The following is a 15,387-nucleotide window of genomic DNA, read 5'->3' on the forward strand; positions in this document are numbered from 1 at the left end:
CTTAAATGGCAGGATGAAGTAAAAAGAACAGGAGAAACAGGTGTTGAAGAAACAATCTTAGAGGGTCACCTTGGAGTAACAAAAGAGTTGTTAGCGTTCCAGACACCTGAGAAGAAATACCATATTGGTTGTGAAAAAGGAGGTGCTAATCTCATTAAAGTAAGTTCAAGTTTTTTGATCTCTGGAGGGTATTTTTTAATTTGTGAGGTTTTAGGGGTCTTTTGGGAAGGGGGGTGGATTTTTGCAGGTTTTCTTGTTTGTTTTACCTAAAAATAAGTGAAAATAAGCTTTACATCTTGTGGGCTGTATCCATAAAAACACTTTCGATTGGAGTTTAATGAATTTTTTAAAAATAATTTTTAAAATTGCATGTTTCATTCACAAAGTGCATTTAACATTTTCATTCTTACTGTATTTCAGTGCTTGACAAACATCACATAAAGATAGTGAAATAGATACAGGGTAGTGCTGTACAGGACTGCTTTCCTTCATTCCCCTTGTAATGTCTTTCCTGCACGTATTCTTAATTAGAGTTATTAATTCTTAGGGTGGGTTGAACAAATGCATCGTGTCTGAGCATCTCTTTAATAACACGTTTTCTTTGTACCTCTGATATTACAGAGCAGGAGTATTGGTTTTTCAGTACTAATTGATAAAGAGCTTTGTAGATAATGCTGGTTTTACCAATCAAGGACAGTACAGATTTATTTTTAACTTTCAGTGGTGAGGTGGGTTTGCAGGGAATCACTTTACAATGGGGTTCTTCTGTTCTAAATTTAAAAGCTCATTACAGTACTGGTCTCAATTTTTACTCTTGTTTGTTTTTTAAGTACCCCTCTGGTTCTCAGACATTCATTTATGTAATAACCCTTACTCTCTTACAAAATAATTTCCATGGTAACAGGTGATTTATTGTCTCTTTTTCAGGAGTTGATAGATGATTTCATCTTTCCAGCATCCAATGTTTATCTACAATACATGAGAAATGGAGAATTGCCTGCTGAGCAGGCCATACCAGTCTGTAGTTCACCAGCTACTATTAATGCTGGCTTTGAGCTCCTCGTTGCACTAGCAGTTGGATGTGTGCGGAATCTCAAGCAGATAGTAGACACGTTGACTGAAATGTATTACATAGGTACAGCAATCACTAGTATGTAATACTTTTAATTATCTATTTTCTACTCTTTAATATATATATATCATGTATAGGTTTTGTTTATATTATCCACTGAACCAAATGCTGAGTTTTTTAGTTTGTGATTTGTTTGTGGCTGCTTCTAATGTTGCAAAATCAGTTTGCCAGCATAGCCTTTATTTTTCTTTATGCAGTAAATGTACTGACTTGCATTCCATGGTCACATCCAAATTCCAACCCCAGTCACTTGCATAGCCTTGACCCTTCCTTTCCCAATCTCTGACTACTCCCCTTTGTCCATACCAGCTCCCAGGAACCTCATTCTTCATGTGTCTTCCACTTCTGTCTCATCTCTCTTGCTAACCAATCCCAGAGCCTCACCAAGTATATTCAGCTTAGTTTTAGAGCTAGTCTCTTGGTTGCTCACCTGATTTGTCATCATTGTCCACACACAGACACAGGGCCTCTGTCCTTCTCCTTTTAGTTTTGAACTCATTCTCTGCTTGTTGTCGTCCTTTTAGAGGCTCCATTTTGGCCTTGTCTCAACACAGCTCTGCACTGAAAGAACTTTCTGCCTCTCACTGGAGAAGGATTCTAGTGATTGCAGTCTGTTCAAAAACTTGCAAATGTTACTGCTTCAAAAGCCAATAGTTTAGTGAAACTTGGGCTAATTTTCACAACGATGGCAAAAGGCTTGTTTTTAGCACAGATTATTGTTGTCATAATAAAGTATTTCATAGCATATTTTCTCCAGCCCTAAAGGAACACTGGAACAATTCTATTATTAACCATTCTAATATTAACAGGAAAAGGGAAAAAAACAAATCAACATTAACCAAACAAAATCCAAACACCATCAAACTAAGAAAATCCAAGCTCATATGGTGAGAAAGGCTGGGAGAGTTAGGGTTGTTCAGCCTGGAGGAGGGAAGACTCCAGGGGTACCTTATTGTGACCTTCATTACTTAAATGTGGCTTATAAGAAAGAAGAAAAGTTTTCTACCAGGGCCTCTAGTTACAGGACAAGAGACAATGATTTTAAACGGAGCGTAGATTCAGATTGAACACAAGGAAGAAATTCTTCACTATGAGAATGCTGAGACACTGGAGCAGGTTGCCCAGTTGTGGGTGCCTCATCCCAGGAAGTGTTCCAGGACAGGTCAGATGGGGCCCTGAGCAGTCTGGTCTAATGGAAGATATCCTGGCCCATGGCAGGCAGTTGGACTAGGTGATTTTTAAGGGTCCTTCCAACCCAAACTGTTGTGTGATTTAACAGAATGTTTAAACTCACAGAGTTTAGCAAAACCATGAGCAACTAAAAATAGTATATAAAAGGGGAAATTGTCCACTACCTCTCAGAGTAGTTTTGCCACCATCATTGCTTGAATCGTGCTATCAGTGAGTCACTTGAGGTTTTGCAGTCTCTTCCTGTTGAGTTCCATCTCAGATGTATAAATTAAAGCTTTATGGTTTTCCCCTCTGGCTCATCCTTCTTTCTTCACACTTTTCTATTGGGAAGTTGTGTATTTCTTATCACCTCACAATTAAGGGGGGTTTCATGGCATTCCATTCCATTCAAGTGTTTGATAAGCTCAACAGAACACCAGATCCCTGTGGTATGTCAGAGAGAAGAAAGAACACATGTATGAACTGTGCGTGCTCTGAGATTCATATACCAAATCTACTTGTGAATAAATATGCATGCTCTCTTATATCAGAATTTTTTTTGTTAAAACTATGGAACAACAGGTTAGCTTAGGTGATCCTGGTCTTGAAGAGATGTAAGGGACCTGAGAGAGGAGAGTCAAGAGGAAAAAATGTGTATCAAGTTTTATAGATAGCATTTACTAAAACTGTTTCCCATCCTGGCAAGAGAAAGTGAGGCTTAAGTGAAATACTATAATTTTTTGAAGGATTGTACATTTCTGAGAGTATTATAATTTTTGATGGGCTTATAAATTGGTTATATATTCTATATTCATTCAGCTGAATTCTTCAGCTAAGAAACTTGCTGGTATTGAGGAAAGACTTCTGTTTCATATATAAATAGACTAAATTTTTGCCTGACCACCTCTTTAGTTATGCAGTAGAAGAAAATGTTGCAGTGTTAAGATTACAGATAGAACTGTCCTTCATAGAAGTTGTGTTAATTTTAGCTATTAAGTTTTCTGATGGAACATTGTTTTGTATTAAATTGCAGTATGATACAGACTAATAATAATTTTATGTAACTGCCCTTTGTACTGCATTGATGTCCTCTTTATTTTATAACAAAACAGTTCCCTGACCCCATTTTGCTGTTTTCTCTTAGCTTGTGAGGCACTCACAGAATGGGAATATCTGCCACCTGTTGGGCCTCGACCGCCAAAGGGATTTGTGGGACTGAAGAATGCTGGTGCCACTTGTTACATGAATTCTGTCATTCAGCAGCTGTACATGATTCCAGCCATCAGGAATGGGATTCTTGCAATTGAAGGCACAGGCAGTGATGTAGATGATGACATGTCTGGGGATGAAAAGCAGGACAACGAGGTAAATTTAATTGTATAAAATTACCTAATCTTTAAATTGTAATTGATTTTTTAATGAAAAGTTTATGATAAATTTCAGTTGCTAATCAATCACTGATTTCCACTGATATCCCTGGGGGAAGTAGGATAATATTTCATACTTGAATGGGTTCACTGCCAGAGGGGTGCTTCAGACGATCCAGATGGCAGTTTGCAGAATTCCTCCTCAGGCATTTCTACTGGAAAGCATTGCACCTTATTTCTGCCACCACAACTCTATTAATGCAAACAAAGACAGTATTTGGGTTTTCAGCTGAGTATGAAACACCTTGGATTGTCAAATTAAACAAGGCGTAAAACTAACTACGAGAGATGGCTACATATGAAAGTGAATTGCACAAATTTTCTGCTTTTCAGAGCAATGTTGACCCACGAGATGATGTGTTTGGTTATCCACATCAGTACGAAGATAAACCAGCACTGAGCAAAACTGAAGATAGGAAAGAGTACAATATTGGAGTTTTGAGGCATCTCCAAGTAATTTTTGGCCATTTAGCAGCTTCCAGGCTACAGTACTATGTACCAAGAGGGTTTTGGAAACAGTTTAGGTAAGTAGAAAATTGAGTATTGATGTTTGTTCGCTGGATCCCTGAAGTGAAAAAAAAAAAACCTAATAGTAGAATGACAATAATGTAAAGTGTAAATTGACAGAAGTTGTGCAGCTTTATCTGCCTTTTCACCATCCTGTAGATGTATTTTAATAAAGTAAATTTTAGTAAAGCAAGGTGGTTCTTTTGAATTTTAGCAGATTTTGATAGCGAGACTTTGAATTTAGTATGAAGTTATATACAAGAGCTTTTTTTTTTTACTTACCAGAAAGTGTAGGGACAGAACAACAGGTCATATAGTGCATCAAAAACCAGTAGTTTGGCTCTTTAATGAGGAGGGGTTAGAAGCTTGAGTAATATTTTTTTTCCAAAAGAAATTGTAGGCGAACAAAACAAAAAATATTTATAAAATGTGCTTTCATTTTCAGACTCTGGGGTGAACCTGTAAATCTACGTGAACAGCACGATGCTTTAGAATTTTTTAATTCTTTGGTGGACAGTTTAGATGAAGCTTTAAAAGCCTTGGGCCATCCAGCAATGTTAAGTAAAGTTTTAGGAGGGTCCTTTGCTGATCAGAAGATTTGTCAAGGATGCCCACATCGGTAAGTGTTGAAGATTTTGATGGTTTTTTTAATAGAAAAACAACCCATGCTTCTGTCTTTATAAAAGTAATTAGAGTCAGGAGTGAGCTTTTTGTGTGGGTTTTTAAGCTAATAGATTTTGCTGCCTTATTTTTTTCTACAGCTGAATGCTCATTTGTCTACAAGGGAAGTACTTAATCATTATGGCTTCTATTTCACAGATTATATGTGAAGCATTGTGTATTGATCAAGACAGGAAAAGATTATGCTTTTTCATGTTAAAGTGAAAACAATTATAGGAACCAAATGTAATGTAGAAAATTTTAATGCCTGGCCAACAACTGCTGCTGTCTTTGGTTTTCCATAATGTGTATTTGGAGCTGAGCCGAGTAGGAATCTTCAGTTCCAATGAGTAAAACTGATCATGCTCACCATGTACGCTGTAATTAAGGACAGTGGGGTAGAAAGATTATCTTTTTCTTAAGGCTCCTGCTGTATTTGTGGTTAACTTTAGATGTGAATAGTGAAATTCAGCTTTGTAGAAGGTATGTAAGAAACCAGCCCATGCCAAATCAGACTGCAAGTCTGTAGCCCACAGTTTTGATGATGGTTATTAATGAAGAACTCAGTATTGTGAAGTTGTAATTCCCCAATTCTTAATCTACCTCTCTTTTTGCAATGAATGTTTAAAATTGTATGCAAAATTCAGGATGGCCTAATGATGAACTTACTCTTTTTAGCATTTGAGACTTTTTTTTAATTATTGTGTTTGTCACTATCAGTTGACCTTCTTACTGTTCAGATCTTGTGGGATTCTTTAACAGTACACATCTTTGTACATTGCCATTGCAAATTCTCTTTATTTTGAAAGCTGACCATTTCCTTTAACCTTCAGTTAACAATTAAAATACTGGAGAAAATGATACAAATGGATTTTATTGTGGTAATCTTTCAACTTCAGTTAACCTAATGTATGAATAAGAAGAATTTGTGAAGTGAACATCTTAGGTTTCATGGGTTACAATGAGTGACTAGAAGTGAGTTGAAATACAACAATTTTACTGATTTTACTTTATATGCAATGGGTGATTAAATGGCAGATCCAGACCAGCAGCAGTGTGATTTACCATTCATTCCTGATATTATGTACTATTGTGAAGTATTTTCTGTGCTTTCGGAACTCTACTGGATTTGCACAATATTACTTATTAATAAAAATGTTCTATCCTGATGGTAGTTTAGGGAGGAGAAAACTGTTAGTAACTGAACTGTGGATTTGTGTATGGAAATTAACAGTGTTTCTGATTTTTTTTTACAAGTTATTTATTGGATTAATTAATATTGCTGATGGTTGAAGTGTTTCTAAATATTTATTTATTCAGCCTTTGAATGCTTAATTGCTTATCAGGTAAACAAGCCTTTCAGTGTTACACTGGAATAGATGCAGCTTTTAAAACTTATTCATCACTTCTTTATCTTTAAAAACAAAAAGTTGCTTCCAGGATGTATCAGCTGATTGTCTCTCAAGCATTGCTGGTTCATTGCTAGAGATTTATTTGTAGATTGTATTTAGAACACAGTGTCAAAGCCAGTCATAAACATTTGAAGAGGTTTTATGAAGGTGGTGATTCAGGGTCTTTTAGATAGAAAATAAAAAGGCTTTTTATTTGTCTTTTTTTTTTCTGAATTGGCATCTGTTTTGAACCATTGTCTTAGGTGTGATACAGTATTTGTGTTTATCAGTCTAATTCCTGATCATAAAAATACTGTGTGCAGATACTGTGATGTAACTGTAGGAAAACTGCAGTAAAAGAGTTTACTGATTACACACTGTAGCACATGTAAAACATAAAAAGTTGAACGCATTCCTATCTTTCTCATACATTTACCTGTTCCTTGCTAGGTACGAGTGTGAGGAATCCTTCACAACTCTGAATGTAGATATAAGGAATCACCAAAACCTTCTTGATTCTTTGGAACAGTACGTCAAAGGAGATTTATTGGAAGGTGCAAATGCATATCATTGTGAAAAATGCAACAAAAAGGTAGTGGTTCCTTATATATTAGATATGTGTACAACTGTGATGTTACAGCTGTACAAGTTCAGTCTTAGTTCATGTTTGGGGAGAAAAGTCATCCTTTCATTACTCAGTTTGGGATTTGATGAGAGGATATGAATGGAAATTTGAGAGCTGGTAACTGTTGATGTTTTTTAGGTGGATACAGTGAAACGCTTGTTGATTAAGAAGTTGCCTCCAGTTCTTGCAATCCAGTTGAAAAGATTTGATTATGACTGGGAAAGGGAATGTGCAATCAAATTCAATGATTACTTTGAATTTCCACGAGAACTGGACATGGAGCCTTATACAGTGGCAGGTGTAGCAAAATTGGAAGGTGATGATGTGAATCCTGAAAATCAGATAATACAAAATGAGCAGTCGGAAAATGAACACTCTGGGAGCACAAAATACAGACTTGTGGGTGTACTTGTGCACAGCGGCCAGGCCAGCGGCGGACATTACTACTCTTACATTATCCAGAGGAATGGTGGAGATGGTGAGAAGAACCGGTGGTACAAATTTGATGATGGAGATGTGACAGAGTGTAAAATGGATGACGATGAAGAGATGAAAAATCAGTGTTTTGGGGGAGAGTACATGGGCGAAGTGTTTGATCACATGATGAAGCGAATGTCCTACAGGCGCCAGAAGAGGTGGTGGAATGCTTACATTCTTTTTTATGAACGCATGGACACGATAGACAAGGACAACGAACTAATAAAATATATTTCAGAAATTGCTATCACCACTAAACCCCACCAGATTAAAATGCCCTCAGCCATCGAGCGAAGCGTGCGGAAGCAGAATGTGCAGTTCATGCACAATCGGATGCAGTACAGCCTGGAATATTTCCAGTTCATAAAGAAGTTGCTTACTTGTAATAGTGTCTACCTAAACCCTCCTCCAGGTTAGTATGGTAGTGTGATAATTATGGATTCATTTCTTGCAAGAAGAGTTTTGTTTTGTGTGGCCAAGGATTTATCTAGCCGGTGAAAATTTGGTGTGTCCTGATTTAAATACTCTTGTCCTTCTGGACTTCTGCAGTTAAACACCTGTTGTTGAGTTGTTCATCTTTGATGACTTGTCAGAATATTTAGCAAAAAATAGTTTGATAAACTATCAGCTATTACTCAGTTGCTGTACTAAATCAAGTACTCAAGTTTGAGGGCTCTTTTGTTGAAAACAGTTCTCAAAGGTGGGATGTTGAATTTGTAAAAGATACATGTTAACCTCCAGGTACCGGCATTAAAGCTTGTGTTTTCAAATGATACAATATAGAAGCTAGACACTTGTTTTGATCAAGTTTCTTCTAAAATTGGAACACCATGCCAGACAATTTCAGTAATCTGAAATCAGTTAAATTATTAAAAAATGCTTTTACTTTGTCTACATGTGAGTATTCTGATTTTTCTTTAGGACAAGATCATCTGTTGCCTGAAGCAGAAGAAATAACTATGATTAGTATTCAGCTTGCTGCTAGATTTCTCTTCACCACAGGATTTCATACAAAGAAAATAGTCCGTGGCCCTGCTAGTGATTGGTATTTTGTCTTTTAACAACAATTACAATTTTGGAAGTTTGATGTCTGTTAAAAGGTCCCATTTAGTTACATGGTGCAGGTGCACATGAAAAGGGGGAAAAATTTGAATAGAAAATACTGGGAAGAATTTAAGCCTTAAAATGTCCTACTGATCTGAACAGCTTCAGATTTCATTTTGAAACAGAGCTTAACTCTGTCTTTTTGTCTGTCTTTTAAGAAGAATAAAAGAATGGAAACTGTCACTAGCACAGAACTAACAGGTTATGTTTTCTGACAAATTCAGAATGGTTTTTGCATTGTTTTTGTAGTTTTAAACAAAGCTCTTTACAAGCCATTGTTGCAGATTATATTGGAATTCTGTTTATGAAACATATATAGTCTCAGACACTGTTGGCAGAGTACTTCATATACATTGCTATGGGGCCTGTAGTTCAAATCCACACTGTGACAAACAGTCCCATCTAACTCAGCTGGGTTATTCTCTGGTGGGGAGAGGAGTATGGGTTGCTACTGGTCAAATTGGAGAGAAAATCTGGTATTCGTGGCCAGTAGTTCACCAGGTACTAGTAAGTAGTCATATAATAATGGCAAATTCATACCCCCTGTAGTAACTTCCAGAGTAGCTTAAGTTACTCCTTTTAATTTAAGAGGTCTAGAAGAATTCAAATATTCCTGGTGTAAGGACAGAATAATGCAAGGCCCTCTCTGAAACAGATATTTTAGTCTTTGGGTATTGGTTTTTCATTTTGTGGGTTTTTTAAAGATCTCTAAATGAGACTATAAATTCATGTTAGATTACATATTTAGTTGTGTGTTGTATTCAGAGCTTATGAAGTCCACCTGTGTTCTCTGCTGCTCACCCTCCACCCCAGTTCCAGTACAGAGAGAATGGTAGCTGCCAAAATAGGACCTGCTTTGAGTAGTTAGGGGGTGTAATGCTGTCTTCATTCTTACAGGTGACAGAAGTAAGATGCTACAGTTAAGTGTTAGGTTTTTAATTGAAGGATATCTTCCATTCCTGATTGCTCATAAGAGTATCACTGTAAGAACTACAAATTACCTCATTAGAATCATTTTGTGAATAAAAATGTTTGGGGATCACCTTTAACACGTTTCCGTCAAACTCTGCAAAAGAACGTGTCTGCCAAAAATTCACTAATGTCTGCATTTGGTCATAACTGTGTCATGTCCCGTTTCAGGTACGATGCCCTGTGCATCCTGCTCCGTCACAGCAAGAATGTACGCTTTTGGTTTGCACACAATGTCCTTTTCAATGTTTCAAACCGCTTCTCTGAGTATCTCCTGGAATGCCCCAGTGCAGAAGTGAGGGGTGCATTTGCAAAACTTATAGTATTTATTGCACATTTTTCATTGCAAGATGGACCATGTCAATCACCTTTCGCCTCTCCTGGACCTTCCAGTCAGGTATTTAATTTTCTGATTAAAAGCTTTCGAAACTTTTTCTTACCTTCTTCATTGTAAGCATTTTATGGAAAGTAAACTCGGGAGCAGATGCATCAGTGTTGGCTGGAAAGCTGTGCAGCCCATTTTGCTCTAGGAGACAGGATGTAACTTAACCAGTTAGAGAGTTCCTGTCAGAGGGTTCAGTTTCCCTTCATTTGTAAATCTTTGTGAAGGCTTAGTGGGAGCTTTGAGCTGGGAGTGTGAAATCCACAAAAAAAAAAGCAGTGGCTGTTTTAGGGAAGTAACGTCTAGGGAATTGAACCCTTGTATTTATTCAGAACTGTATAACAAACAAACCCCACAAACACTAACCTGAAAAACCTGCAGGAGTTCCCTAAGTTTTAATCCCATGTATCTTGCAACAGTGAAATTGTCAAAAATTGTAACTTAGTGTAGGAGTAGACAGTGAATTGCCCGATTTTACACACCTAGAATTGACAAACGGCAAAAAAGTCTACATCTTCTTGAGATACTTGTGATAACAGTGTTTTTATTTGGACTCTATTAAAAAAGATAAACCTTTTTGAGCCTTTGCTTTGTCATGTTTTAGTGTCTCTTTTTGCTTACGTGGTCCCACTTACCTTTTCAGAATGATTTCACTACTATGTCCAGCAAAAGAATTTGTTGAGAATTAAGTTAAAGCTCCATAGGATTAGGAAGTGTTCTGTGCTGCGGGGTATTTGAGATACACCTTCAGAGGCGATTTGGTTGTCATAGTCTACAAAGTTAACAGTGGAATTGCATGTGTGTTTCTTGAGTATTTAGACCTATCTGCTATTGGGAAAAAAAAAAGCCTAGTTAAAAATTTCTTTAGCCGCATAATTTCTTCAACTGACACAGTAGTGAGTGATGGGAGTATTGCTCCCTGTCTGTGTCTTTTTCTCTGTGTGAGACACAGAAGACTGACCAGCTACTGGTACTTTGGAGTTTGTATAAATCCCCTATCTTTTAACCAGTTCTGTTTCTGTCATAGTAAAAAGTAAAAGTTAAATAAAGCTATGATAGATTCAGCCACTAATAGTAGAACTTCTTTCTTTCTGTAGGCTTATGATAACTTAAGTTTAAGTGATCACTTACTGAGGGCAGTACTGAATCTTCTAAGAAGGGAAGTATCCGAACACGGGCGCCACTTGCAGCAGTATTTCAATCTGTTTGTGATGTATGCCAATCTAGGTAAGCAAATTGCTTTTACTGATGAATTGTAATAAACTGGGGCTTTATTGATGATCCAGTTACAGAGATAACAGCAGGAGGATCTAGTTTTCCATCCTTAGATTATTATAGTTATATGTCATACATAAGTGCTCCCTAGCATCTGTGTTCTTTCTCTTTGGAGTTTGGGGCTTCAGTCTTCCTGTCATCTATGGAAGATAAACATAAGAAGCTTGGAGCAGTAAGTGTCCTGCTGAAAGAGGGTGGGGGTGAAGTTTTATAAAATATTTGAGCATTGCTGTTTATCAGCTCATGAAGAAGTAGACAATTTTAAAGGAATTTAATTTCCTATCTCTAAAATTAATCTAGACAATTGTGTTAATTTAATTACCTGTAATGTGTGTTGCTTTCATATACTTTGCCTACCAAAGCATTCTCTGGCAGGTTTGTGCCATGACCCCAGAGTAGAATTAGTGTCATGGCAGAGAAGAGAGATGCAATTCTTCTGCTCCAACTTCTCTTTTCTTCTTCACTAGCTTTTTATAGTCAGTGCAGTTCTGAGTAGGAGAGCACTCAGAGGCCAGATGGAAAAATATAATTTTATTTCTGGGTCTGATTGTTATCACAATCTACCCTGCAGAGATAAACCTGGAAATACTAATACAATAAGCAGTTGTCCTTGTCTTACTACTGTTACCTGAAGGCTTCTGTATGGATGTAGAGGTCATTCAGCAAAAACCACAGTAACATCATTCCTGCATTCTGTGAAAGAGATTATATTTCTGACATTTTGAGAAATCAAATAGTAGATTGTTCACATCAAAGCAAGAGGTCAGTTCTACAGAGGATGCAACTACAAAACTATATAGCATAATCAGAAAAAATGCCATAAAAAAAAGCACTTACACTCCTGCTTATCAGAAGGATGGAAGGTAAGGTGCAGTTGTATTTCAGAATAAGAAAAGACTTGGAAATGTGTTAAAAATCATTACTTTTAAACAAAATATGAAACAGAATGCAAGAAGCAGCATAGTGAATTTCCTGGTGAGTACTTGCATAGTATGTACAAAGTATTGCAGTAAAACCAGGTGTAGGTTTGGATGTTTTGGTTGGTTGTGGTTTTGCAGGTGTTCTTATTTATTTTGTCACTTAATTTACATTTATTACATTGTATGACACAGTTAAAAATGTCTTAAGTTTGTAATTGATGTATCTAGAACGTGATAGAAAAATAAGAAAATACATGGTTGTTTTTCCTATCCTGGGCCTCACAATAAAGGGATTAATTTATCGTCCGTAAGACTTCTCTGAGGCTTTGCTATTAACACAGATTCTACTTGTGCATTGCTTAAATGCCAGCACTGTGAAGAAATTGTAGTAATTTACAACTCTCCTTCTGTGTGACTTTTCATCTGTATAGAATTTTCTTGTGCATCTTTATTGATTTGATTATTTTTTCTCTGGAAGGTATAAATGAGGGTTTAATAGAACCCAAGAATGAAAAAGTTGCAAGTCACATAAACTCGCATTACTTTTCTTTTAAAAAATTCTAAAAATATTTTCAGTGCCAGAAACAAGATTTTTTTGTTTCCTCCCTGCCCCATAAAGGTGTAGCAGAGAAGACACAACTTCTGAAACTCAATGTTCCTGCAACCTTCATGCTGGTGGCTCTGGATGAAGGTCCAGGCCCTCCAATTAAATACCAGTATGCTGAGCTGGGGAAGCTGTACACGGTGGTGTCGCAGCTGATCCGCTGTTGCAACGTCTCATCGCGGATGCAGTCTTCTATCAATGGTACAGTGAATTTAAACGTTGCTTTAGATCCACTGACTAAATCAGTAAATGTCTTTTTGTGCATGTTTAGCTATTATTTGTAAAGTCAGTCAGATGGGAAATATTTTCCTTTTATGTTTAGCAGCTCCTTTCATTTAAAGAAACAAATCCGTTTGTCATAAGCAAAACTAATTTGTTGTACTAAAAAGATCAAAACAGAAATCTGTTCTGTATTTTATGCTGCTTGTCATATTCCTTAAAATTGTAGGGAAATACTTAGTAAAGTAGGAGGCTGTTCATTACAAAATAGTAATGCTTTTAGAACAGTTTAAGCCCATTGTAAAGAGTTGTCCAAAGATGTTTTTATCCTGAGTAGGCGATAAAAAAAACAGACTACAGAAATAATCTGTACAGGAAAAACACCACAACAGGTTTTGAGGTAACTGATAGTGCTTACCACTGAAGAGATGTTGCATTGTTTTGGGTAGCTCTTGAATATGATTTGATGCTCATTCACACTCAAGACAGCAAACAGAAGCCAGTGCTTCAGTTTATAAAAGAGAAAGGACCAGCTAGAAATTGATTAACCACAGTGTAAATTGTTAACATTTCCAGTAGCTGAATAGAGTGCAGTTATTTTTGAGGAATGGTGACAGGGTATTGGGCCATGTGGACTTTATAGCCTGTATCTGTACACATTCTGCTAGGCATATTTTAGAAAACCTAATTAGAAATCTGTAGAGAAGCTATTTAATGGCAAACTCATTACAGCTTGATGTGTCAGGCTATAAAGTCAATAGGCTAGACTGTGCTATAGTAAGATTAATGAACTGAAAATTTTACTGTGTTGTAATAAGCTTCAGAATCATGTTGCAATTTCGGTTGGGGTTTTTTCCATTGCATTACTTGAAGCTGAAAGTGAAAAGATACTTTACCTGTGAAAAAGTTGTATATTCACAATATTCATAATATTGTACCAAAAAGATTATTTATGTGAACTTTACTTTGACTACTAATTATGATTACTATTTGCATAATATTTTTTTGCTTCAGCTTGTGAAGCTAGAAAAGTTCTCCCTAGTCTTCTGGGTATCTTCAAACTATAATTCAAAACACTGCTAAATTCAGGAGTATCAGGAGCAAATCAACATTCTTTCACTACACAAAATGAAGCTGACTAAATAAGATATATTAATTACAAAAGTATATTTATTCTCCCCACTCCAGAGATTCGGATGGGACTGTTCTAACATAGATATTGTTCTGAACACTTTTGCATTCTCTTGTGAAGTAAACAGACACTGTGTCCTTAACATATGACTTGGGCTGTGTTACACAAGCAGTGAAGTAGATAAATGCAGGAGAAAAGAAGATTTCTCTGAGGAATCTCAGTGCTTTCTCCTCATGCATGTGAACATGTCTCCAGCTGTTCTGCTTTGATTGTCACTGCATCATCTTATCAGAGAGGGAGAAGTAGCTCTCTCAGGCAGCAAGTGTCAAGCTTCACATACATAAAAATTAGTTATTTCTTACTATTTTTTTTCCAAAGAAAGTCAGCTGCTAAGGAGGGTTTGTGTTTTTTCTCCATCTGTGTTTTTTGATGAGTTACTCCAGTTTGTATTTTGGAATATCTATTGTGAAGGTACTTCAGCACCTTTTGATCTGTAATAACTGGTTGTTCCAGGTAATCCCCCACTTGCCAATCCTTATGGTGATCCTAATTTATCTCAACCTATAATGGCACTTCAGCAGAACGTAGCAGATATTCTGTTTGTGAGAACTAGTTATGTAAAGAAAATTATTGAAGATTGCAGCAACTCTGAAGAGACCATCAAGTTGCTTCGTTTCTGCTGTTGGGAGAATCCTCAGTTCTCTTCCACAGTCCTCAGTGAACTACTTTGGCAGGTAAAAATAAAAAACTAGAAGAAAGGTGGAAATAAAAATATGAATGATTCTGCACTTATATGTAAGAATGTTGTATTAAATACTAAACAGGTGCTTGATAATAAACTTTCCTCAAGATGGTATCCTCTGTCAGTATTTACAGTCTTAGGTCTGTACATCACATTGGAGTACTGTGGGAAACGCTTTATGAATTTAGGGAAGCAATCAACCTTTAACAAGTCAGGAATGATGTGTTAAGGGTGGAAAGTAGGCTGAGGTGGTCTTTGAGTATTTCAAGAGCATCTACTAAAGCTTTCTGTCATTATCCATAAAAGAGATTTTATATGACGTGGGGAGTTGGGATAATTTCCTAAGATCTCCCTTGTATTTATTTCAAGTATGTTTGTAAGGTTTTTTCACAAGTCTGCAGAACATATTTGGCTTCAGATTCACAAAGAATCTTTGATACTGTCTCGTATTTCCATTTTGTTCTCTGTAAGGTCAGTTACACTTTTCCACTCCAAATAAAATTCTTTACTTCGATTAGCCCATCTTTATACTTGCACTTTTTTTTTCATGTAACATCACATTATTCTATGTCCCTTTGTTTGACACTTGAAAGAATCATAATAAAAATCACTTTACTGATACTTTGCTAGCCATGTATTTTACATTTTAGG

The 15,387-nt window shown here is 36.5% G+C and overlaps 1 protein-coding gene across 2 annotated transcripts in view; it reads left to right on the forward strand.

Annotated features, from left to right (window-relative positions):
* USP9X (ubiquitin specific peptidase 9 X-linked) overlaps positions 1 to 15,387 on the forward strand; it is a 94,694-nt gene that overhangs the window by 73,350 nt on the left and 5,957 nt on the right. The window contains exons 29-40 of one of the 2 annotated variants that reach the window (XM_062488120.1): positions 13 to 159; positions 928 to 1,135; positions 3,447 to 3,667; positions 4,063 to 4,253; positions 4,682 to 4,855; positions 6,738 to 6,879; positions 7,051 to 7,801; positions 8,311 to 8,434; positions 9,634 to 9,859; positions 10,942 to 11,071; positions 12,659 to 12,844; positions 14,508 to 14,728. In XM_062488120.1, the coding sequence (XP_062344104.1) occupies positions 13 to 159; positions 928 to 1,135; positions 3,447 to 3,667; positions 4,063 to 4,253; positions 4,682 to 4,855; positions 6,738 to 6,879; positions 7,051 to 7,801; positions 8,311 to 8,434; positions 9,634 to 9,859; positions 10,942 to 11,071; positions 12,659 to 12,844; positions 14,508 to 14,728 (2,721 nt within the window). Of the gene's footprint in view, positions 1 to 12; positions 160 to 927; positions 1,151 to 3,446; positions 3,668 to 4,062; positions 4,254 to 4,681; positions 4,856 to 6,737; positions 6,880 to 7,050; positions 7,802 to 8,310; positions 8,435 to 9,633; positions 9,860 to 10,941; positions 11,072 to 12,658; positions 12,845 to 14,507; positions 14,729 to 15,387 lie in introns of both variants that reach the window. The other variant, XM_062488119.1, reaches the window with a different exon arrangement.

The sequence above is a fragment of the Cinclus cinclus genome, chromosome 2, assembly GCF_963662255.1.
Source record: "Cinclus cinclus chromosome 2, bCinCin1.1, whole genome shotgun sequence".
NCBI lineage: Eukaryota > Metazoa > Chordata > Aves > Passeriformes > Cinclidae > Cinclus > Cinclus cinclus.